Raw genomic sequence first — 25,206 nt, forward strand, 5'->3', positions numbered from 1 at the left:
ATGTGGCCTGAGGTACTTGTTTCCTAACTCCTGCTATTGAGAGTCACACTTGTATACCGACGTGAGTTTCATCCCACATAGCTATGCTTAGAGCATTTTTCTTTAATAAAAATATGTGCAAGAAGGCTAAGTATAGTGATGACTTAATGAGGATTCCATCTTCCCTAATAACTTTGACTCAAACTCATCTGTTGAGTACTTACAAGGTTACAGGCTTTATGTGGGGAACATGAAAGTTATCTCAGATAACTCACCCACTAGCCCTGGAAGGCAGACATTAGTTTCCCAATTAACACAGTCCAACATTATACAGAACTGCCACCACCACCACCATCACCACCACCACCACCACCATCACCACCACCACATCCCCCAACACCCTGTAATGAATGATTGAAGCCTTGGAGTTTTAACAGTAACTTATCCAGCAAACCCTTTTTGTCAAGAGTGAATACACATCCTGCAACCATGATACCATGACAACCTCATTTAGAGCTCCCTCACATTGCTCTCCAAGCCTTCTTCAGTACTTGGCAACAGTCAGCCAAATGCACATTTGTAGCCAAGTCCAAGGACCTTCCTTACCTGTTTCTCTGGTGACAGTCCTGAGACAGCCATGTATGTACTACCAATGGTCTTAATCTTCTCTATGTCCTGAAACCGGTCCTCTCCGAGTAACTGCAATGGATCCGGGACATGAAGTTAGTCCTTGTGTTTACATGGCTGCTCTGTTGTACTCTAGCATCCTGGGGCTCCTGAAAATGTGTTCTCCCCATGCATAATGGAGAAAGATCTAACTAAAATAGTTGAGCATCCTTAATGAGGGTAGAATGTTTCAGGTAGACAGACAAAAGTTCTGGAGACCATTGCACAATGTGGTTACTAAACTAAATAATTCAGGTATTATATATCTGAATGTCCACAATGTTTGGTGATGAATTTTTTGATTGACTTAACTAGTCTATATTTTATATACTTATCAAGGCATCTATTTATTCAGATGAAAATTGATTGTGAAAATTAAATAACCTACTACATGTTTATGTTTGTAAAACACCCCAGAGTTCTGACAATTAGATTTACCTCATCAAAGTCAGCAATGATCTCATTCAGCAAGCGCAGACATTCCACTCCCTGGTTGTTCATTTCTGTCTGAGAGTAAAAGTCTGCAAATCCAGGGATGGAGGCAAACATTACCCCAACGGCATCATAGGATTGAGAATACAGCTCCTGGGGTAGAAAGGAGGCAGAAATGATCAATGCTCAAGTTTTGCATGATGCTACCTGTGCATAAGGTCTTGGCAGACATGCACAGGAATCCAGTGGCAGGGCAGAAAATAAGAGGTCAAGTATGATCCGTCAACACTGTATGTCTCAGTACCCCCAGACTGCTATAGTCAAATACATCAGGCTGGTTGATTAAAACCACAAATGTATTTCTTATGTTCTGGATGCTTGGAAGTATCCAACAGACTTACTGTGCAATGAGGAGCCACTTTCTGGTTCCAAGGTGGCACTTTCTCGCTGTGCCCACCCATGCCAGAAGAAGCAAAGAAGTTCTCTTGGAACTCTTTAACAAGCACACTAATCCAGTTGTTACGGTTTGAACACAAAGGCTCTTCTAACAGCTTTATTGTTAAAGACTTGGTCACTGGCTGGTGGATCTAGTCATTGAGAGGTACCCTGGATCACAGGGGCTTGTGAGTTAACTCTTGATGGATCGATCAAGAGGTATGATTGGGAGATAATAGGAGGTGGAAATTAGTTGATGGAATAAGTTTCTAGGGTATGCCCAGAAAAATATACCTTAGAAGATTAGGAGGGATACAGACGGTCCATTCCTTGTGCCATGAACACAGAATCATTAGGTGGTTTAGAATAATAGAAAGTATGTGATTGGTAAGCCAGTACTTCGGAATGGCCTTTGTCCTTGGCCAATTCTTCGGTTCCCCTCAATGACTGGTTCAGAGTTTCACCATTCTCCTCAACTTAACTCACCACATTGCCCTTCTGCAAAGACGATCTTGCTCCTACTTCACCAAGTAAGCCTTGGAGTGGTAGGTAACTCTCCCTGTTGTTAGTTCTTATGTGCACACATCTTCATGTGTAATCATCTTCAACACTAGTTGTGTTTTATCTCTTACTGGAAAGTAAGTTCTTGGTGCTTATAATTTCTTCAGCAACGTTACTCCTGTCTTAGGGTTTCTGTTTATTATTGTGACAGAACCACCATGAGCAACCAACCAACCAACCAACCAACCAACCAACAAACAAAACCAAGTTGGAGAGGGAAGAGTGTATTCAGCTTATACTTCACATCACCAAAAGGAGTAATCCAACAGGGCAGGATCCTGGAGGCAGATGATGATGAAGAAGAAGCTATGGAGTAGTAGTGGTTACTGGCTTGCATCCCCTGGCTTGCTCAGCCTGCTTTCTTATAGAACCCAGGACTACCAGCACCACTCACCGTGGGCTGGGCTCTCCCCATTGATCACTAACTGGGAAAATGCCTTACAGCTGGATCTCATGAAGGTTATTTTCTGAGGCTGCTTCCTCTCTGTTGGTAGCTTATGTCAAGTTGACACACAAAACCAGCCAGTATTAACCCCCTTCCCTGCCATCCTTCTTCTTTCATGTGTCTTACTCACTTCCTCTCCATGCTGCTTCCTGCTCTTTGTCTTTTCTAAGAAAGAACAGGATACCCTGATCTGGCAGGCACATGTGTCTATCAACTAGTCCCTCTTCATTGTGACTTCCATCCTTTGTATGCTATCTTTCTCCTCTGTTTCTATTCACATCTCAAGCTGGGATGAAACAAATGGAGAGGAAGTCCTCTAAATTGGGAAAAATCAATGTACACATGGTAGTCCCCATCTCACTGGGCATCCAAATAGCTCAGCCTGCTGGCCACTCAGGACCTTGAGTCTCTGGACTTTCTGTGAAATATCTCATTTCCTCATGCGTGCACTCTTTAAGGATTTGCTTTAGAAACACCTGCCTATTTTCAGCATTTTGTCTGGGACTCAGTGAATGCTTCACGTTGAACATCCTTGCTGGACAGATCTCATTCACGCTCAGCCTCCATACATAGCAGTTTCCGAATTTGCATTTCCAGATTATTTCTGAGACTTTGCTCACCCTGGATGGTTCTCACACTCTTCAAACTATGATGCTACAGGGCCAGTGTGTTTTCTCTGTATCACGAAGCACTTGTCTGTTCCTTCTTCATTCTCTAAACTGTTAGAAACACCAGAGCTGCAAATTCTACAAAGGGGGTGTCAGTTAACTTTGACTCTTTCTTGGTTCTGTGATGTTGCTCCTATTTTAGTGTTGCTGCTACTTTTAAAAGAAATGCTCTTTCCAGTGTCTTGCTTTACCACTAATAAAAAAGCTTCCTACTCAGAGGCCCCCAGACTTGTTCTACTCAAAGGCATTCTCCATATGCTGCCCACAGTGATCTTTTTAAAGGGATGCATATGTTATTGAATACCATACACTCATCCAGCCTTAAAGCCCTCAAGATAAAATTCTAACAGTATGTCATGGTACATATTCATGGTCTTACTACCGCCCACCCCTTTAACCTAAATGCCTGCAAGTCCCTGATTCTTTGGGATCCTAAAACAACCAAGCACTTCTATGTTTTGTATTGGTGTTGAACTCAGAGCCTCGAAGGTTTGTGCTCTTCCACTGAGTTATACCACTGTTTTTCTACTTTTGTGTCCCATTGTAGCTGCTGTTACAGGTGCTGTTCCTGCAATTTTCTGTACACAATTGCCAACACTTATGGTTCTTGTGAGTTTTTCCTTTGGCCACAAGAGGGCACTCTGCCACATGGCCAGCAGCTTTGAAGAGGCATGTAATTAATGTCCCCAAGTCACAGGTCTCTGCAAACCACTGCTGGGAGAGATGTTTTGTATCATCTTCCTTCCCTCCTAGAGTCATGTAACTTGGGATTGTCAGACTAGGCTCCCATTGACCGTTTACATAGCCGATCTACCCAACAACGCATCAAACATCAGTGTCTCCTTTCTCTTCCTTCCATTCTGTGTTTCCTAGGATCTCCTTCAGGAAAGTTGCTGCCTCTGAAGTTCTAGTTTTCAAGGTTTGCTTCTGGAGGAAGCTGAACAATCTTTGTTTCCACATAAGTACATTTATTCTACTACCTGTCCCTTGTTGGGAAATGTCCTTCCAGCCTCGTGGTTAGCTTCTTAACCAGGCAAATTCTTGTTTCTGTCTTCACCATGTGGAGAGGAGTTTCACACAAACTTTCTAGGCTCTTGAATGGGGGCAAGAGGCTGAGCTCAAGGCTCTAAATTGCTACAAGCAATTCTGTAGCAGATCCCCTGCTCCAGCATCATTGCCCTAACATTTAGTTGTTTCTTTAAACATGAATCTTGTGACGGCAGATATGTCATTCTTCTTGGTGTGTTTAGTGCAGTCTTGCAATATGATGCCCTTTACACAAGGTTCTGCTATTAAGCAAACACCCACAAATAGTGATTATGTTAATTAATGACATCTTGGTCTTTTTAGAAAATGTTAAAACCTAAAAAGTACTTTCACATGAACCCGTGAGTTGTAACAATTCCAGTGGAGTTTTCCATCCTCACTTCACCGATAAACAAAAGAAGACAGAGGAATTATGTTATTGCCTTGGTTCACACAGCTAACAGTGTAAGAGTTAGGGCTGGAGGGTTCCAGGGTTTCTTTCGTCCACCTATCCATGTGTACATCCAGCATCATGCCCTAGGTTTGAGAAAGATGCTGTCCCTGCATCATGATCAGTCTCGAGTTTGAAGTGTCAGTCAATTTGGTTTCATTCTAAGTAGGCAGGGGACAAGTGGCTGGGCAGAGTTGTAGAGCAGAGAACAGCAACAGAAAATGGATTATTAATGTGGGATCCTGCTCCCTTTAACCTTGGATGAGTATGCATGCATGGAAGGAAGCGAATTCTGCTTCATAAATTAGCTCACAGAATCAATCCTCCACATGGCTGTGGTTTTTGGATAAAGGTTTCTATTACGTGATTGCCTATATTATTATTTCTCGAAGGCTGTTATCACAGAGTGACTTAAATAATATGAATACATTTTTTCTTATTTCTGGAGGCTGGAAATCTGAGATCAAGGTACTTTATAGGCTCTTCTGCCCAGACCGTACTTGCCCATCTCCTGCTCATCTTCCTATATTCTTCACTCTGAGTTTTTTTTATCATATATTAATTTATTTTGCATAGCACTTGTTGAAACTCTTAATACTAAATTTGTTTTATTTGTCAGTATAGTCTTATTTTGTCTGAGTTACATTTGCAACTTTTATGTCATTTTTGTATAACCCGCTTGGATGTCCTATGAATATTCTTTTCATAGAAAACAGAGTAGATCAGTTTAGGAGCAACTTGAATAGCTAAGGCTACAGTATTTTCTGAAAATTTAAAATTTCACAAATCTTGAATTATAACTCCACTGAAAAACATCCAGCATCTTTTTTTATATATTCACATTTTCACTCTGAGTTCTAATCCTTATTTTTTTTTATAAGGATGCCAGTGTGACTGTACCAGGACCACCTTAATGACCTCATTTTAATGTATTTACCTATTCTATGAAGGCTACAGTCTGATGTCACTGGGCTTAGAATTTCACACATGGAATTTTGAGGAAGTACAATTCATACCTGGCAAGCTCTTTTTCTATTTACAAGTAGAAAAGAGAAAAATCTTACCCTTTGAAACTGACTCCATAATTACACATCCAACTTTCATTTTATTCCCTACATTATAAATGCCCCCACTATGTGAAATGGCTTCCCCACCCCCACCCCAGGGCTTCTTAAACCGTGTTTGTCCATTGGAGTTCTAATGACTCCTAACCCCTCCCATACCCTTCTCCTTTTCATTTTAAAGTCTTGCCAACATTCAGAATGCTCAGATTTCTTATTTTATTTTACATGTGTTTGTGAATATGTGGTATGCATGATGTTTGCCTGTATTTGTATTTGAATATCTGTGTACAAGTATGCATGCTGTGGACACATATATGTTGGAATTTCTGTATTTTTCATTGAGACTTGTCCTCTCAACTAAACTGAGAGATCAACTCTGTGTCTGTCTAACTACTCAGATTGCTCCAGGGACCCTAAGCCTTCCAAGTGCTGGAATTACCATCATTCTTCTTTGGTATTTATATGGGTGTTAAGTGTCCAAGTCCTGGCCCTCACTCCTGCATGGCAGGTATTTTTCCCTCTCTCTAGCTACTCCTCTGATTTCTTAAAACGTAAAGTAATACCAGCACAGCTATCTTTACTGAGCATTTATATGCCAGGCACATTGCAGAATACTGCATGCATCATTTTATTTAATGCTCACAATAACTGCCTGAGGTGGATATAATTAAGGCCTTTATTTTATCTAAGGGAGGATGAGAGAGGTTGTACTTAAGTACTTTGCTTAAAACTCACAGTTGTTAAACGGTAGAGCAAGAATTTATAAATGGGTAGTCTGACTCCTGGGCGCAAGCTACTACTATTGCCAATGGTGGTGATAACAGTGCTATGTTCATTTAGGAATGATGATAATACCAGTCATGAGAAATAGGAATGGATGTTTCTAAGGCATGCCATTACAGTAGTGAAACAACCAAAAGAAAAAACCAAGCCAAACCAAGCCAAGCCAAACCAAAACAACAACAACAACAACAACAACAACAACAACAACAACAAAAACTCCAAACTCAAACCAAAACCAAAACACCAATGCACTAAGTCAAGAGGGCTTTCTAACTCTTTCCTCATTCCCATTGCTTCAGTTAGGGGCACCCAGACAACTCGAGGTGGCACATTCAAAGCAAGACAATTCAAGTTAATACACAATGCACTTAACTAGAAAGATAAAGGGAGAAGTAAGAGACCCTAGTAATCCCTGGGGACAAAGCAGCAGGGCTTTCGTCCTTTCAGATCAGGAGAAATGAGAACAGTTCAAAGAGATTTTACACAGCAACAGTATGGCAGTTGCTCTGAGGAGCCCTGTGGAGGTAGGTACACAGTCAGCCTCACTGGCCTCTCTGCTTCCCCTCAGTGAGGTGTCCTAATCCCCCAGCCCTCCACCCCAGCATTGGCAGTCTCCATCTGGGTGCCAAAGCCGTGGGAGGCTATTGATGTTATGCTTTGAATTTACCCCAAACCCTACCCTGGGCCAATTAGAAAAGGGAGTGAAGGGGCTTGAAGAGTCATGTGGGAGAGGTTCATGTAACCACCTTCAGAGATGGCCACTTTATTTAACTCACTCCAATTAACTGCTTTCAGGGTTCCATCTGTTCCTCACTATTCTGGGCTGAAGAAAGCTAAAAATGTGTTGTAAACTGTCGAAGGATAGAGATGGATATAGAAAAGCTAAAATCGTTTTTGTTCTCATCTTTTTCTGTGGGTTGGAAGTGCAGGTTTGGAGAGCGTAGGGAATTGTGAACACTCACACTCTCCCCTCCTCCACTCCACATGCTGATACGGTGAAACTGTTCTCCTCTCTTCTCAGGGAATCAGGCTGCTGGGAACTAAGTCCTGTGCTTCTTGTACCATGTGAAGCCAGGGGAAGAAAGAATGTCTGGTCCCAATGGCCTTTGTCATTCAAATGTCTGCTCAAATGTTCTCTTACTTTCTCTGCTCCTGTTCTATGGGGTTTGGACCACCATCACTCTCCCCCACCCCACCCACATCCCTCCCCGACCTCCCCAGCTGAGTACCTAGAATTCTGCACATCTATTTTCTTTCATTTCTCTTTGATGAAATCAGTCTCTTGGCTCTTCCCAGGCACCTTTCTGTTTTGATGACTGAAAAGCAGTTTTCTGTCATAGGCTTTGGGTTCCCCTCTGACAGTCCTGGGTTTCTGCCTCTCCATTTGCTGGTCACGATTGACACACAGCCCCATTCTCTCTGCTCTAGCAGCTGTCATCAAACACTTGCAACAAAGTCTCAAGGAAAACAGGCCCAAATTGAACTCCATAAAAATTCACCTGTTGAGAAGTGTGAGTAGCCTTGTTCTGTACTGGAGAGCCCCTCCAGTAGACCAGTGCTTCTGCAGTTTGATAATCAAATCATGCCTTATCTTTTGCTGTTTTTTTCTTCTTCCATGGCTTGGATGGGTCTATCCCAGTTCTGTTATCTAAGGTCCCAAGACAACACTCACAAATTTAAGGTCTTTGAGGAAATATGAATGATAGGGCACGGTTGGGCTAATTGGAGACTCCATTATGTTCTTAAAGGCATCATACCCACAAATAAAAACAAGCCGTCAAATCAAAAACCACTGGACTTCATCTTAACTGGCTGTTTCAGGCTTTTCTAAGAACTATAACTTTATTCTCAGGGTTGTCAGCCTCTGTCGAGCTGATTGCAAACCTTCTAAAGAAAAGGCAGTCTCAGCCCAGCCTCTAAGACAGGGCACGGTGTCTCTGTACCTCCTTTACAAGGGCCAGCAGGTCTTGTTTCAGTGTTTCTTCAAGGGATCAAGGATCAGGTATGAGGATCAGTGGTGACCAAGGCTGGTATGATTTGTGTTCTTCAACTTACTCTCTTGTGAAAATGAAGCAGCCTGCTTATTTCATGAGGCTTCTTCCCGAGGCAGAGTCCAAGGATGACCCCTGTTCATAGCCTGAGGTCTGCCTGAAAGTCTCACAAAGCAAGGCCAAGTGCTCTCGCACACTGAGCATCTGGCATTTGAAACAGCATTAAGTTTGCTCTTGAGTAACTTTCCTTCAGAGGTGAAAGGGCGTGCTCAATAGTGTCAGTGCTTTCATTTCTCATTTCTCACATCAGCACCATGGCTTTACTTCTACTTCCTGTAGGTGGAGCTCATCTTCTCCCTGTCCTCCCTGTCTCCATCATCTCCCGAGCCTCTCCCATCAGGGTCTTACCTGAGCTGTTTTTAGGATCTATGACTAGCTTTGACCTTATCATTTGTTCGTCTACTTTCTAATCTATGAAGCTTATTGATTATGTTATGTGTGGAACATCCCCAAGCTCCAGTTTCACTTAAAAGTGTTTCAAAGCCTTACTGTAGCCCAAAAGGCCCGACTGACAGGCTCTAGGCAGGTTCCTGCCCAGATTATTTGATAATATACTTCGATCTTTGCAGTGAATGAATGGTGTTCTCACCAAATTTGTGTCCATTTGGAACATCAGATCTTATTTGGAAGTGATATTCTTGTAGATGTAACTAAAGATCCTGGATTAAAGCGAATCCTAGATCTGATGGCTGGTGTCCTTAGAGGAAAGAGGCTGATGTCATTACAAAAGGGGCTATGGAGGATGCAGGCACAGATTAGCATGGTGTTGCCACAGTCAAAGGGAGATTTGGGAGGTGCCAGGAGCTGGAAAAACCATGAAGAGGGCATGAGCCTCCTAGTACCTTGATTTGACAATTGTGGTTGATCTTCCCTCAGCATGTTATAATACAAAAGAACAGCTGATGAGCACCGACAAGTTTGCCACTGTGCCTCCCTGTAGCCAGACTTTGCTTACTTTGTGGGTTCTTCTTTCTTCCCTTCTTTTCCACCCTTTCACCACCCTTTCAACCCCCTAACACTAGATAGGAAAGAAGAAAGGATAGAGGAGAAAGAGGGCAACGTTATGATTAGACTACTTCCTGCTAATTAGGGGCATTGAGTTCCTTGGGGTAAGTTTGATCTTTGTAGTTTAGGTTACCTAATTTTTCTTCTTGTTCCTTCTTTGCATGCAACTCCTTAATAAACCACAGCTAACAGCAAACGACCAACAACCCACCACTAACAAGCCTGCCCCTCTGGGGCCCAGCATTTACATAAGCTCTCAAAAGCCTCCAAAATTCCAAATGTCACAAAATCATAGAAACTCCCTGCTGCTGGCAAAATCATGCTCCTGCTAGAGCATGAGGCAAATCATAGTCAGCTGCTGTGGAAGCAGCCCCACAATCCACACCTGGGATTAAAATAAAAATATATTCTTAAAATATTTCTCTGCTTTTCAAAAAGACCCCAAATTCTTCACATAAACACATACACCAACACTTATATACCTGCTCTCACACATACATATATACATATCATATACACACATATCACATACATACACATATGTATGTGATATCTTCAAGTACATATGCACATACATCACATACATCTACAAACCTTACATTATGATGAATGAAATATATGTTACACACAACGTACCATCTTCACTCTGTACTTATTAACTCAGTGTTAATAAATAAAAGTACATTCACTTTGTAGTATAAGTATCATTATGACCACAGAACATTCCTTAGCTTGCAAACCTTTGGGGATGTACTTGGAATTGCTGGAGCTCTTTCTATTTCTCCAATGATATTCATGATATATCCTATTTTATAACATATATTTGTATATATTTAATATATGCATACACATATATAAAACATTAAAATTCAAAACCAGTCTTAATAAGGATCTTATATCTAACTAACAAATGAAGGACTGGATGCCAGGGGAAACATGTAAATTTTATAGCATCAGATATGTTGGATTGCCAGGCACAATGTGGTAGGCATGGTCTTTTTTCTTACACTTCCCATGAATGTAACAGAATTTTCCTGGGACTCAGGATCAGTGTGATCAGCTGGACACCATACTGTTCCCCACTGACCAGTCTGATCTGGCCTCACCTCATTGTCTCTGTCTTTCTCCAGGAAGTGGCGGGCCACGTGGCTGGGTAAGATATTGCGAAGCATGTTCTCGTTGTGTTCCCTCAACTCCTTCATCTCGTTGATCTCCTCTTTGGCCTGTACTCGCCACAGGAAATCTAGGCGGGCTGTGTACTCGAGCTGTAATTGACAAGAGTCAAAGAGAAACAGCAGGTTAAAGCGTATGTCTGGAAGGTGGAGGAAAAGGTTTACCTGGGTGTCTTCACAGGTAAAATAAAGTTAGATTTTCCTCATCCAAAGGCACATGCCTGAAGCAAGCTATCTGAGAATATTGAGAGCTTTCAAGGATATACACTTGTTCTCCCAGGTTATATCTGCACATAGATAATTTTCTCTTATGTGGGATTATCTGACTATACCCATGTCCTCTACAGACTCTATATGACGTGAGTACAGGAAGCTTTTCATTTCCTGATATTACATTCTTTCTGTCATGAACTTAATGTCTACCCTGCCCCCAGACATTCATATCTTGAAATCCTAATTCTTGATGACATGTCTTTGGCAAGTGGATCTTTGTAAGGAAGTTAAGATTCAATGAGACCTTGAAGGTGAGACACTTGCTATGAGATTCCTGACCTTACTAGAGGAGACCGTCTTGCTTTTCTATTCTTATGTGGACACATTGATTAAAAGTTATGTGAAGGATGGCAAGACGGTTCTCTGCAAGCTAGAATGATAACCTCATCAGCCACCAAACACTTTCAGTTCTCAACATGAAACCCAATATGAATTATGAGTGAATAATTTTCTGTGTGTAAGCCACCAAGTTTAAGGCATTTGGTGAAGGAATCTTGAACTTTGTGATGCCATGAGGGGTTGTATCTATCACAGGGCAGAAGCATTTGTTACCCTCAACACAGGAGAATATTAAAAATACATGTCACCCAAGTGGCAGTCACTGTGTTCCTGCCATGTTTTATGTGATATACAAGTATTAAATCTAATCCAGAGAGTAGATCTAATCAGAAGATTGTAATTTCAGCCATTATTTCACAGATGAGGAAATCAAGACAAACATTGTTGAGTCACTTGACCACAATGGTTACACCTAACTTAGGGGTGAAGCTGGGATTTAACCTTAGGTCTCAAAGTCAACTCAGGAGTCTGCATTCTCTCCATGACTAAGACAAAGAGGGATTAGTAGTAAATGATTAGTAGGATACTGGAAAGATCTTGGGCTTCATGTTATATAGTCAAAGTTTGGAGTCATGGTCTTAATCACATACTGTCTCATAGACTACAGTGACTCAATCTTGGTTTCCTTATTTCCAAATAAGGTGAATAATAGTACTGATCACAAGAGAGTCAAAGAAAAATTACTCAGGAGGCCAGAGTTACACAGAAATTTCATCTCTTCCTGACTTTCCTTCTTACTGGAGATGGGCAGCTTCTCTTTAGGGGTAGCTCACAAATCTTCTTTACCTTAGCTTTGGGGGTGCTGTTATTTCAAAGTCTTTAGCAGTGAGCATGAACAGCACACTACACTGTTGGAGACATGGTTGGACTCTCCAAATTCAAAGACTTAAAATATTTAGCTAGTTTCTGTGTTTTATTTTCAAGTCTCAGTGGAGGCACAAGGTCATCCATTCAGCTGCATTTGTAATAGCAAAAGCTGGAAATGATCCAAGTGTTCATTCAGTTGGCTGACCAAACTATAGCAATATACACAATGGAACTTAGCGCAGCTGTAGAAAGAAATGAAGAATGTTTCTTCATTCTGTGATGGCCTGGTTTCCAAGGGAAGAAAAATATATGCTGTCATATCATATGTCAATTACGTAAGGACACAAGACCACTTATTTTCTCCTTTATACACACATCCACCTCCATATTCACAACCTGCTTAGGACAAACATGTTTTAGGTGGTAATATTTGCATTATTAATTTAGGCTATTACATGTGAATTGCATGGTGAAGCAAATGGGCATTTGTGGTTTTGTCATTGAAAATAGAATTTGGGGAGGAGAAAAGGCATCAACAGCCCTTAGAGTGGTGAGGGTCTATGGTCATTCTAGACTTGGTGGCATATACCTGTAACCCCAGCACTTGACAGACAAGGCTGGGAGGATGAAAGAGTTGAAAGATCAGCTTGGGCTACATGAGAGGCTGTCCAAACAAATCAAATCAAATCAAATCAAATCAAATCAAATCAAATCAAATCAAATGGTTTTCAATAAAAATCAAGGTATCACTGTGAAATCAGGTTATATGTTTCTAGCTCCCTACTCTTTTTAATTAATTCACTAATTAATGAATTAATTAATTCATTAACGAATTAATTAATGCTCTTAAAGCCTAGGAACAATGAAAATCTACTGCATATATGTGTCTAACTTGTAGGTTACAGTTCCTATAAACTACTCAAAATACCAGTTCTCATAAACATAACCCCTACAATTGCCAGAAACAGGTAAAACTGTAGGACAGAAAATTCATCACCTTAAAACATATTTTCCCACCATAAGCAAATCTACCAGAGACTAGTTTGCTAACCAACAGGACTTAAAACCAGCTTGAATAGGATTGTAGTGGTCAGAGATGTGACAAATTGAGAGTCTGTAAGAGTAAAAATGTCATGGATGGAAACACAGGAAACAAGTAAAAACTTCACAAAACCATAGTGACTTAAGGAACCAAACTCACTCATCACCTTGGAATGATGCTGAGGAGTGGAATGCATGGGCAAACCACAGGGAGTCGATTTTAAGGAGAAAGTTTTCACACTAACTTTGCTTTATTAGCTACACTTGTAGGTGACATAATTGATGGGGGGGACAGTTCTATTTTATAGTATATTCCAGCTGATAAGTCATGGGCTGCTGATAAAGTCAGCATGTGACACTATAAAATAAATGAATATAGGGAGTTATGATCAGCTGTTAGCATCATCAAAACAGAGATGAGAAGATATGCTGTACCTCTTAAATGTAATTTCTAAAGAAGCCCAATTAAATACTTCACAAGACTTTGAAACTGGATCTCACAAAGCTTTCTACCCAGAACAATCAATAAAAATAACCCAAAGAGCCGAGGCGTAAGTTCAATACTCTTAAGAGGATGAGTAGACAAACCAGACAGAGAAACATTACGAAAGTCTGATGGCTCTTACAAAACATTGTAAGAAAAAGAACGGATGGCAGGAGATCACAAAGATTCAAAAATGTCTTCAGAGACACATCATGAAACGGCAAAACACAGACTTTGGATCTCCATTCAAATAACTAAACTTCAAAAAATATCAGATAATAAATGGAAACAGGACCTAGTAGTTTGACAGTATTAGTCAACTTCTGTTTTCTTTTAAAAATATGTTAATGGCATTGTGATTAAGTTAGAAGCTCCCTGTTTTAAGATCTATTCAGACATATCTGTAGACCTAATGATAGGCTGTGTGGAACTAGTTTCAAAAAAACCAAAGGGAATTGACAGAGAGCAGCATGTCTCAGGAGACCCAAAACAGGCTGGACACAAGTTAGTAGGTCTTCCTAAATTCATGATACTGTTTTATTTACTTATGTGTATATTTGAGTTTTCTATACAAGAAAGCAAATTCTCTGTTTGTAGGTGGCAGGCTATAGAAAACAATACTGCTCCTGATTATTCCCCCAAATCTCTGAGCCACCTTACAAGCCATTCAGGTCATAGGACTTCTAAAAAGTAGGATAACTGCTCTGACCTATCTGTTTAAGGAGATATGAATTAGCACATGGCTTTATTATATAGATCTAGAGACACGATGCACGTGAAAGCATCCTGACACATGTAAAATGTAGATTCATAGGGCATTTCTATGATGTAAGGCATCTGTGGATGAGGTCAGATGAAACCTTTGGTTTGAATTTTTTCTCTTTCAAACTCAAGAGCATCAGGTTTTGTTTTGTCAAAAGAACAGGATTTTCTTATCACTATTTCCAAACACAAACCCCCTCTTAAACACTGCGTACTAGACTGAAATACAGAATAATTTCTTTACTTTTCTGATGAAGAGGTTTCATTAAACTGGTTTTGAATCAGGAACATGAGGGGAAAATCTAGAAGTCTAGACTTAAGCCAAGATTTCCCAATTATTAAACATGATCAGCTTAGTTTCCAGCCGCATGATAGTAGGTAGCTATGTCTAAGGCTGGTCTAGTGCAGCCTAGACTTCCAGCAAAGCAGGTGTCATGAAGGCAGGAGGTATACATACTAATCTTCATAGGTTAATAATTTCCTTTGGTTTACAGAAGACCTATTGCCTCTAGTACATACTTGATTTCAGAAATGGGTGGAACACAGCCTCCTTTTTTATTTACTGATAACTGAGTGGTGGTGGCTGGAGGTACCAAAAGGGAAAATGTCAGCTCAGGATCACTTGCTAACAGGGACTTGGGTGGACAGCAGAGTGTACGAAAGGCATAGGCATGGTATATTAAAGGTAAAAATTCTTTAGCATTTCTACCAAAGGATCCCTTGAAGTAGATTGTGTGCCCTTGATTTTCATCAAACCTGGCTGTACATAAAGTTCTTGTCTTTCTGCCAGGCTAGTCCTATGACAGCTAATATTGATGGTGCTGTTTGTTCTAAGAACATCATGGGCATTTAACCTCATTCAATAATGCAACAATTTAACAGACGAGGGGGTAAATATGAGGTGAAGACAGTCTGGATGCTCTCAAAGACAGAAGTTGGCTTTGAAGTCAGCACATAATTCTCATCTGTGGCACCTAGCTCACATATGGTGTGTGTGTGGTGGGGTGTGGAGAGGAGGTTCATCCAGGTTTTCTCTATCATAAATTTCTTCTTATGGATTAAAAACAAATGAAAGCTCCAAGAAGCTGAGTATATCAAGACCCCTTATTCTCTGAGTGACATTGCTGAAAGTCATGCAAGAACATTGGCTTCCAGATAGTCTCTGGAACCAGACTCAGAAGTAGGTTAGTAGCAACATTACCTCATTAATCTCTGTCTCTGTGCACAATTGTAGTGGCTATAAAAGAAGATGCCCAGGCAAAGTTCAAACTTCTAGTGCTGCCAGTGAATCAGGCATAAGAAAGGATGCATTTGATTACTTGTTATGCCTGTCCAACATTCTGAACATTCACCTGCCTCAGTCAGAGGGGGAGGAAATATTTGGCATATCATTTCCACATTTGTGCAAAGTGAAATTTCCCAATTATTCAGTTGCATAACTGCCTCTGTTATTCTGGAGATGTATAATTACATGTTCAACCTCCCCACCCCCAGAGCACTGGTGTGCACCAAGCATTAATGAGTATTTTTCAGTCTTTATTAAAAGTAGAGGGCCTCTGAGTCACAAAAGGAAACAGGGAGTAAGCTCAGGAGTGGGCAGGTTGTAACCAGGATGAACAGGACCCCACTGGATGCTATAGATAGACACCAAATGATGCAAATCTGCAGAAAGCTGTCTCTATAACAGGAGGCTGGCCATACTGCAGAGACAGACAAACCAGAAACTACAGAGCATTTGTGTTCCTACTTCATTCTGGCTTTTTATCTTGGCTTTGTCATCTCAGAGAACTTGCGACTCTGCTCCTGTCTCGGAACCAGATGGACAGCGATGACTTCTCTGTCTGTGCCAAAGCTTTATTTTCAAGCAGCTAATAAAATTAAGCATATATGTGTAAACCACTGAAATAAGCATATTGCACTTATACCTCAAATAAAGCTATAAGAGCTCTATGAAACAACTTGTTATTGCCACATCGAATTTTAGAGTAATTTAGTGGAGGCATATATCTTTACTGGTGGAGTCATGATTTGAATACCAGCCTACATCTATACCTGCACCTATGTACTTGCACGTACTCAGCAGCTATGGTTATGGGGCAGATATGTGATTTTAAAGATCATGAAAACTTAGAAATAAGATGAAAAAAAATAGCAAATGTCACAAACTACCAGGTCAACAGGAAGCACTTTCACTCTTGCCTTACCTGCTATCTTAATACCATTAGGGTTTCTGTTTTCCAAGGACAAATGCAGAATAGGGTATATAGACTCAGTATGTTAGAAGGCTTCTATTGAATGAGGTGGCTCAGACAGGGAATATATATGGTAATTCCTGGAGCCTCTCACTCTGAATGTTTTCTCTCATCTATGTGTGGGAGATTTCTTACAACCCAGTTTAAGACCTCAAGATAGAGTGCACATACAGACTTCCTACAGGGATAGCATCTGTTTGTTCTGTCTTGACAGTCCTTAAAAGGGAATAGGTAAAGGTTTGTTATAATTTGTGTTCCAGACTAAGAAATTCTTCTCTATTAGTGGAAGTCATGCCAACCTAGAGGGCAGGACACCTGTGCTCAGAGACACCCAGAGGGACCTAAGCATAGAAAGTCTGGAAATGACTGGACCTTAACATTTACCTCACTGCTTTGTCATACATTCAGCAGAGACATAAAGAAATAAGTCAAAACCACACAGTGGGATTGAGTCCCCCTGGTCACAATAAGTATGGCAAAAGGCCATTGTTCTACTTCAGGCTTATGAAGGAGAAAGATGAGCTTTGGTGAGAGACTGGATTTGAATTCTAGTTATACTGCTCAGTTTTGTTGCTTGGCTGGCTTCATCTGTAAATTGGGAAGGACAAAACTCCCAGTCCAGGGTGTTGACTAGGATTAAGTAAGGAGGGTGAAATATCCAGCAGGAGTTGAGCAGTTAACTCCCCAATCCCTTTGCTTACCGAGAGTTTACTCATTCCTTTCTTGGACTAAGTTTATACCCTCTCCCCACCCCCAAATAACTTGTTAAAAATAACTTCATGCATGTCTCTGAATTCTTGGTAGTTTTTAATTGCTTCATCCCTGACTTCCAGAGGGTTTTGACCCCTTATTTCCAGGGTGATTTCCAGCGCCATGTCTCTACTTCTGCTCTGACTGACACTTCTTGATTTGCTTTCTTTTATTTTTGCTTGTTTGAATGAACATGGGCAAAAGAGAGATGGGCTAGCATTCAGATCTTAGCAGCAAGGCTTGGCAGCATGTGGTTTCTATAGGGGAGTGAAAAAAAATCTCTCCAGCAAATGTTCATGGGTTGCAGTACGCCTGGAGAAGTCCTATATGCTTTCTTATTTTTATTATATCTTTTATCTTTGAGATTATGTCATTTCATTTTCTTTCATTCCTTATTCATAGTAGAGCTGCTAAAGTAGACGGGGAAGTCCATGAGGTTTCAACCCTAAAACTACAGACAGGTAAAGAATGCTGGAAGCCAGACACATAGCCTTCCCTGGGGAGAGCACACTAGGCACGGTCTGTTGCCTGAAGCCTACAATAGTGCACCTAGGAAGAATCATCTCCTCTCATGGAGTCCCAGGGTAAGCATAATGTACATGGAATATCTTTGCTCAATTCACAACCTTGGGTAAGCATCTTCTACACATACAACTTTTGCATGGTTTATGGTCTACCCTCTTCTAAGACATGCAGAAATGGAGTTTTATATTCCAGATCTTAATAAATCATAGGGGATCAGAATGAGTAGAATCAACATGGAAGGCAGGCTGTTCACTCAGACCAAGTCATTAATACAGTTCTTCCTGTGCTGTTGTGGTTTGGATGTGAATTGTGCACCACAGGTTCATGTATTCGAACACAGAGTCCCAGCTGGTGATGATGCCTGGGAGGTTGATGGAGCCTTGCTGGATGAAGCAGACCAACAAGGACAGATCTTGCATTTTGGTACCCTGATATCACTTCTTGTTCACTATCTGCTTCCAGTTTGGAGCAATATGACCAGTTGTCACACCATTCTTGTGAAGCATCGAATCCCTTCTTAACCTGTGAGTCAAGATAAATCTTTCCTTCTTGAATTTGCTTCTTGTTAGATCCCTGGTTATACTTTTAGGTGTAACCTTTGGGTGACCAATAGGTATTTGCTTGATCACAAACAAGAAAGAATAAAAAGCTGTGAAAAATAACATCAATTGTTCCCTTAAAACAATGTGCTTATACATCAATATTTTGTCCTGGAGTTGAGAAGACCAACCTCAGGGAGATAAGCCTGAGGAGAGTTGATCTAGAACTATGACTTTCAAACCTGAGTGTTTTCCTGAGGTAACACACACCTCTACTAAAATTCATATCTAGGTCATGGAATGGGGAGAGATATCAGTTTGTCTCAGTCAGAAATTAAAAGCCTTTTCATTAGGATAATGATGCTTTTGAAATAGAGTAACTCAGGGGCCATTGGAAACATACTGTTTCTCACGTCATCCTTGCTAGCTCAGCTTTTCATTAAGGTGGTTTTTAGTAGAAATCAGTTTATTAAGACTCCTAAGAGTCATTTGCATCAAGGAACAATGAAGCCTAGCAGGGCAGTTTTATGGCAACTAGAAATGCCACGTAACTTTGGATAGCTGGAGAAAAACTTGACATTACCTGCTGTCCATGGTAGAATACAGCAAGAAGGAACATGGCCATCAGTAGCAGTGATGCCTCCTTGGTCCCCAGGAAATCTCTGTGGGAAAAGCAACAGAAGAATGACATAGTGACCAACAACTGTGGAGGGCTTTTAAGGATAAGGATAAAAAGGCAGGATCATAATAGAGGGTCATGTAAAGAAATGAGTATTTTCCAAATACCCGGTGTTAATATAGACTGCTATAAGGGTTTTTGTATCATCTATTCATAAATCAAGATACCACTGAACCTAAGAGGCGATATAGGGCATAGCCAGTAAGAGAAAATCTAGGGTTTAGTATTAAGACAATATAATTACATCAACAATGTCTCTACTTGAATAGTGATTATTCTACATTTCAAAAAGTTTGGATACCATCTCTTTAGAATATCTGGCGAAAGCAAGCATTTCTTCATTCATTCTTTTAAAAGTTATTGACCTACTCAAGAAGCCAGTGTTCAATGGTTGCCATGTGATGGTTTTAGCTGAAGTTCCTTCATGTTTAGATTATTATATTAAGTTGGTGAGTTGGGTACTTTCAATTACTCTATCAATGATTTTAATCTTCATATCAGTTTTATGAGTGGGGTCTCCTGGCCTACATTTAAATAATATCCTTCAATGGAGGCTCTGGTCTTTTTATGCCAAGATGCTAACAGCAGATTTTATTGTCGTTTCTTAGCTATCGTCCCAAAGAAGCACATCATCACTGAGCATCTACTATATTCTCGCATCTGCTGGGATAAAGAAATGAAGAAGACACATTGTCCTTGATCTTGAAAAAATTTACTAGAGGCAAAAATCACATATATAGACCATTTTGTAATTAGGGTGGATATATCCTTATTGCTCTGACATTGTTTGAAAAGAGTGACTAACTGAGTCAGGCTGTTTAGAAAATACTTAAGAAGGACAGACTGGGGGCTGGGGATTTAGCTCAGTGGTAGAGCGCTTACCTAGGAAGTGCAAGGCCCTGGGTTCGGTCCCCAGCTCCTAAAAAAAAGAACCAAAAAAAAAAAAAAAAGAAGGACAGACTGTAGATCTAAGCCTATGTTATTTGGCTTGGCGTTTACATATCTCTAGCCTCAGGTTCACAAGCAAATGTCAAATGTCATGTTTGAGGATATATGAAGACTCTCAGTAAGGGATACTGCTTGAATCTGTCAGAACTAGCTAACAAGAGTGCTAAGGTGAAGAGGGTTGGACTATAACCCTGTATTGAGGTAGAGATCCATCCATCCATCCATGTGTGCATTTATCCTTCCTTCCTTCCTTCCTTCCCTCCTTCCTTTCTTCCTTTCTTCCTTCCTTCCTTCCCCATATCCACCTACCCACCCATTCTATACTATTGTACTTATTTTGAGGAGATAAGAATATTTTTGAAATTCTCTTTCTTTACTGTCACTTACTTCTCTGGTCTTTGATGTTTATGGGATGCTGAGAAAAATATTAAAGAAATGAACTTTGATGGTGATCCAGATTCCTAGTGCAGTTCTGTTTCTGCCCAGTTGTTTGACCTTGAAAAAGCCACTTGATATCTCTGAGCCTCAGTTCATTCATATGTGAAGAATGACTCACAGTGTTTTACCTCCTTAACTGTGAGGATGAAATGAACAATGATGGTGAGGTGCTTGGCATGGTTCCTCGCCTGCACCTTCCTCTCACTTCTCTGTGAAGCCTCAGATACAAATCTTGTCTACTTTGCTTTAAAGAATCATTTGCTCACATTACTTCATTTGCATAAGAGATGTCCTAAGTTTAGAACCTCCCCTGGATTCTGTCAATCTGTTCCACACTCCTGCACTGCCTGGCGCTTGAGATATCCTTTACTTTTGTGATGCCCAAAACTTAATTTAAGCCAAGAAATTTATCATTTGAAACACATTTTTAAGAGACAACATGGAGATTTCTTGAATCATTTTTGAAAACAGTGATGGACTAAAAATAGAGACACAGCTAGACTAAACTCAGAAAAAAAATCAAAGAAAATTATGAACAATTTTTGAGTGTTTAGCTATATGTCACATGAAAAAAATCATGCGTAGAGACCAAAGTATATGAATAGCAACCCAATCACATTGAATAAAAACCCAAAAGAACTTTCTTTTGAGTTCAGAACTTTTACTTCCCATGAGTTTTGGAAAAACATACAAAGAGTCAAATGGCTGAAATTTATTTCATATTATTGAGCTTTGCCTAATATTGGGTTTCATAGACTTAATGCCAATGAAATTTTGAGATATTGATTTGCATTAATAAAATAGCTGGAGTAATCCTACCATCTCCATGAGAAAGGGATATTGTTAATTGAAAATACATGTAAAGTAATGAAATCCACAGGGCCACTATAATCTTTAGAAATAATTTCATCTGATGCATCATAAAAATCAATATTTAATGTGAGTATGACTCACTAATGATGCATTTATGCTAGTTGTAGTAAATTTGGAAACTAAAAAAGACAGCTAACCATTCAGAGAAAACTACAATTGTTTTGGAATCCATTTTAAATGTCATTTATAAATTCTCTTTAAAAATGTATCTATAAATTTAAGGCTATAATGCTCATATTATTTTATAAGATATTTTTGCACTTAAGATAGAGAATTATAATAGGCTTACATAATTATATATAGTACAATTAATTTTTGCAAATCATTTCATATTATGTGTAAAATGATATAAAGGAATTTTATTTTATGTGAGAATAAAGCCCAGAGAGAAGAGGTCAATGGATCAAGGTCACTTGTGTCTCTGATTTTAGGTGCAGAGCTCTGAGTTTTCCATATGGCTCTTCCCCTCAAAATTCATTAGTTTCTGCTTTCCTCCACAAAACTACTAATAAACCGTCCCATTTAAATTTACTTTTATTCTGGCACTATATCACTGATTTAATGAGGTTTTACTGGTGAATGCTTTATTATATCTGAAGCAGACACTTTACCTATACTTCCTGTTCTCTCATGTCAATTCGGATGATGTTAACTGACTACAGAGATATCTGCCCATCTGTGCTCATTGATGCCCTACTCACAATAGCTAGAAAGCAGAATCAATCTAGATGTCCATCAACTGATAAGTGGGAATCATATTCCCAGCGGTTATAACCACTGTCAAGTTACACTTGTTCACATAACCTTCCACTCATGCTCATTTGGACAACCTCATTGAATTTAATGGGCAACAAGTAAACAAAAAGAGGCAAGCAAAAAATGACAACAGTGTTTTGGGTACACACACAGGACTGAAAGCAGAAATAATAATTAAGTTATAAAATCATCATACATTAGAAACCGAGGACATCTATCTTTTCCTCTAACTACTCTGGGGATTTTATATGTACATGAATATAAGCATTCACACATTGGGGAATTCTATCAGAGACTTAAAAGCAGCAAAGCAATAATAATTCCTGTTCAAATTTCACATTGTGATTTCTATCCCAGAAGCAATGCTAAAACAAAATGTCAAGAATTTACTGTAGTTCATGCAGCCAAGTGCACAGTAAAGTGCAGCTATCAGTTAAGATTTTCATGATCCCTCCTCCTTAGCTACAATACCCTCCTGTACACATCTCTCCTGTACATATCTACTTAAAATTACTTTCTTTTAAGCTCCTACATGGCCTAAATTGTAGCTTATTTATGGGAAATCTTCAGTGCCTTTCCAAAGCTCTCAGCAGGAAGTGTAGTTTGTATTAAAACAAGTAGACAGATAGGGAGGAGGGTTAAGGTTATGCAATGTTAGGTGACAGCTATTTGATGTTTAATATTTATATGGAATAGCCTTGACTGTTGGCTACTTGTCACTACCATGATTGCTCAAATACATGAACTGGCTCCGTGTTTTCTTTTCTCTTCCTCTTTCTCTCTCTCTTTCTCTTTCTTTCTTTCTTTCTTTCTTTCTTTCTTTCTTTCTTTCTTTCTTTCTTTCTTTCTTTCTTTTTTCTTTCTCCCTTTTGCTGTTGTTGTTAGGCTGAATGTAAAATAAAAATGGAGGAAGCTCTTTACTAAACTTCCTAAGATTTTTAAGCTGCTGACAGCAGAGCATGAAAGCACTGGGCATTCTGATTGCAATCAGACATCAAATAGATTGCAACTTAGGTCAGAATAGTTCTGCTCTAGTGACACATGACACCTAGGTTTTGCCAGCTCAACTCTCCCTGGTTCTTTCCAAATACTTTTTTCATATGTTGTCTTTCTTGAGTTCATCCATTCCAATTTATTTTCAGTTGTGAGCACTATAAATTTTGTGTCTGAAATATATTCAGTGATCATCACTATTGATGCAGTCTTGCAAGGATGATTTTGTTAGCCATGGCTTCTTTGTAGCCTGGAAAGCTTCAAGAAACTCATTACTCACATTTAGCCTCTAAATGCCAAAATTGAGCATTGGCAGTTAGGAAACCCAGCATGTGTTCATGTGTACATGGGACAGACGGATGTAGAAATGAAAAAGCAGAGATGCTCTGTTTACTAGCACCTATTTGACAACAATAGGTGCATGGTAAATTTTGGGAGATTTAAAAGCTCTACATGCCTTTATTTGTCCATTTTACAAGGAGTAAAATAAACACCTTTGATGTACTTCTGGAAGGAAAGGACAGACATCATCATTGTCTTTTCCAGGATTCAAATGGACATTCGGGGGTGGGGAGTACTTTTTAGGTACCATCATTATTAAGTGGAGTGGGTAATTATTGCTGGAACTGGAAAAGATGAGCAGAGTGTATTGCTTTCCTGCATTATAACTATGGCTGTTGGTGAGTAGATGCAAGAGCCAGGTTTAATTCTATACCTTCTGATCTCTATTGTAATTAGAAGTCAAGTGTTTGACTCTATTCAAGCTGTCAACAGGACTTCATAAGTGATACATAAATAAGCTTTTTATTAGCAGTTAGAATGTATATATAAGTAAAATCTATGAGAGGAAAAGGATAATAAATGATCCAAAACAAGGTCAAAAGTGTGGTCAAGTGGAGTGGCATTATCTGTGAAGCACACAAGTAAGTACAAAGTTGTCCTTACAGGATGAGGTACACCCAATTTAAGGACAATAGTGACACAGAATTTCAGGCACTGTGAGTATAGACCTAGTGTGAATCTATATCATTATGTGGTTCCAAGTGAGTTAACACTTCTTTTTAGATACTCCTTCATTTTCACTGCACATTTCATTCTGCATATACTTAATTGTAAGCCTATTGCCAGATACTATTAAATGATGAAAATGTGAATCCTGGTCATACTCCTTGTCCTCTAAAGTTCCTGTTGTAATAGAAGAGGAAGACATGGAAATTAAAGACTACCACATGAAGAGGTTAATGTGGCAATGGCATAGAAAGTGAGGAATAATAACCAAGGCTGTCACCAAGGAGATTATCCTTGAGCTGTTGCTTGCTTTAGAACTGTGTGCTGGACTTCCAAAAATGAACACATCAACACAGGAGGATGTTCATGTAGAAGGTCCTTTGGGGAACAGTATATAAATTCACACGGCCGAAGTCCATCCTACAATATAGCCTGTAGAGTTTGAGAAAACTGCAGAATTTAGTACAGGACTGAGGAAGGAGAGTTCATGTATTCCCAACAAAGGAATGAACTTGAAGCTTCTCAAAGGTAACAAGGAGCCATTGAAGGATTTGAAGAAAGTATAGGTGTTGACAAAATGGGTTTGGGATGCGTTTATTATAAATAGAGGCCGGGAAACCAGGTAAGGAACCAAAGCCCTGAAATGAAAATGAAGAACTTCCTAGAAACCTCACATTTGTGGAAGGGAGAAGTTAAGTTTAATAACAAGTGTCAACACTGAGACAGTGCTTAAAAACCATCCTATAGAAAAGGAACTGGTGTTATTCTCACTTCACCTACGAGGGCCACAAGGGTTGAAGAAGTTGGAATCATTTTAAATTAGCTCGGTCAAGTTCACAAACGTGGCTGGTGGAAAAGCTGAGATGTGAATTCATGTGGTTTAACTCCAAAACTGATACTCTTAAGCAATTCACTCTAGTGCTTCCTGGGAAAGAATGCGGAGAAGGATTGGTGTCTAGTGACTGATATGACAACAAAAAAGGAAGACACTCCTATTTTGG

General features: G+C 39.7%; 1 protein-coding gene across 3 annotated transcripts in view; it reads right to left on the minus strand.

The window, feature by feature from the left end:
* The window catches only part of Adcy8 (adenylate cyclase 8), a 212,190-nt gene that overhangs the window by 3,643 nt on the left and 183,341 nt on the right, over positions 1 to 25,206 (minus strand). For all 3 annotated transcript variants that reach the window (XM_032916091.1, XM_032916083.1, XM_032916099.1), the window contains 4 exons: positions 19,094 to 19,172; positions 10,673 to 10,831; positions 1,084 to 1,230; positions 586 to 678 (listed from right to left, as the gene is read on the minus strand). In XM_032916091.1, the coding sequence (XP_032771982.1) occupies positions 586 to 678; positions 1,084 to 1,230; positions 10,673 to 10,831; positions 19,094 to 19,172 (478 nt within the window). The remainder of the gene's footprint in view (positions 1 to 585; positions 679 to 1,083; positions 1,231 to 10,672; positions 10,832 to 19,093; positions 19,173 to 25,206) is intronic.

Source organism: Rattus rattus, chromosome 1, assembly GCF_011064425.1.
Source record: "Rattus rattus isolate New Zealand chromosome 1, Rrattus_CSIRO_v1, whole genome shotgun sequence".
Taxonomy (NCBI): domain Eukaryota; kingdom Metazoa; phylum Chordata; class Mammalia; order Rodentia; family Muridae; genus Rattus; species Rattus rattus.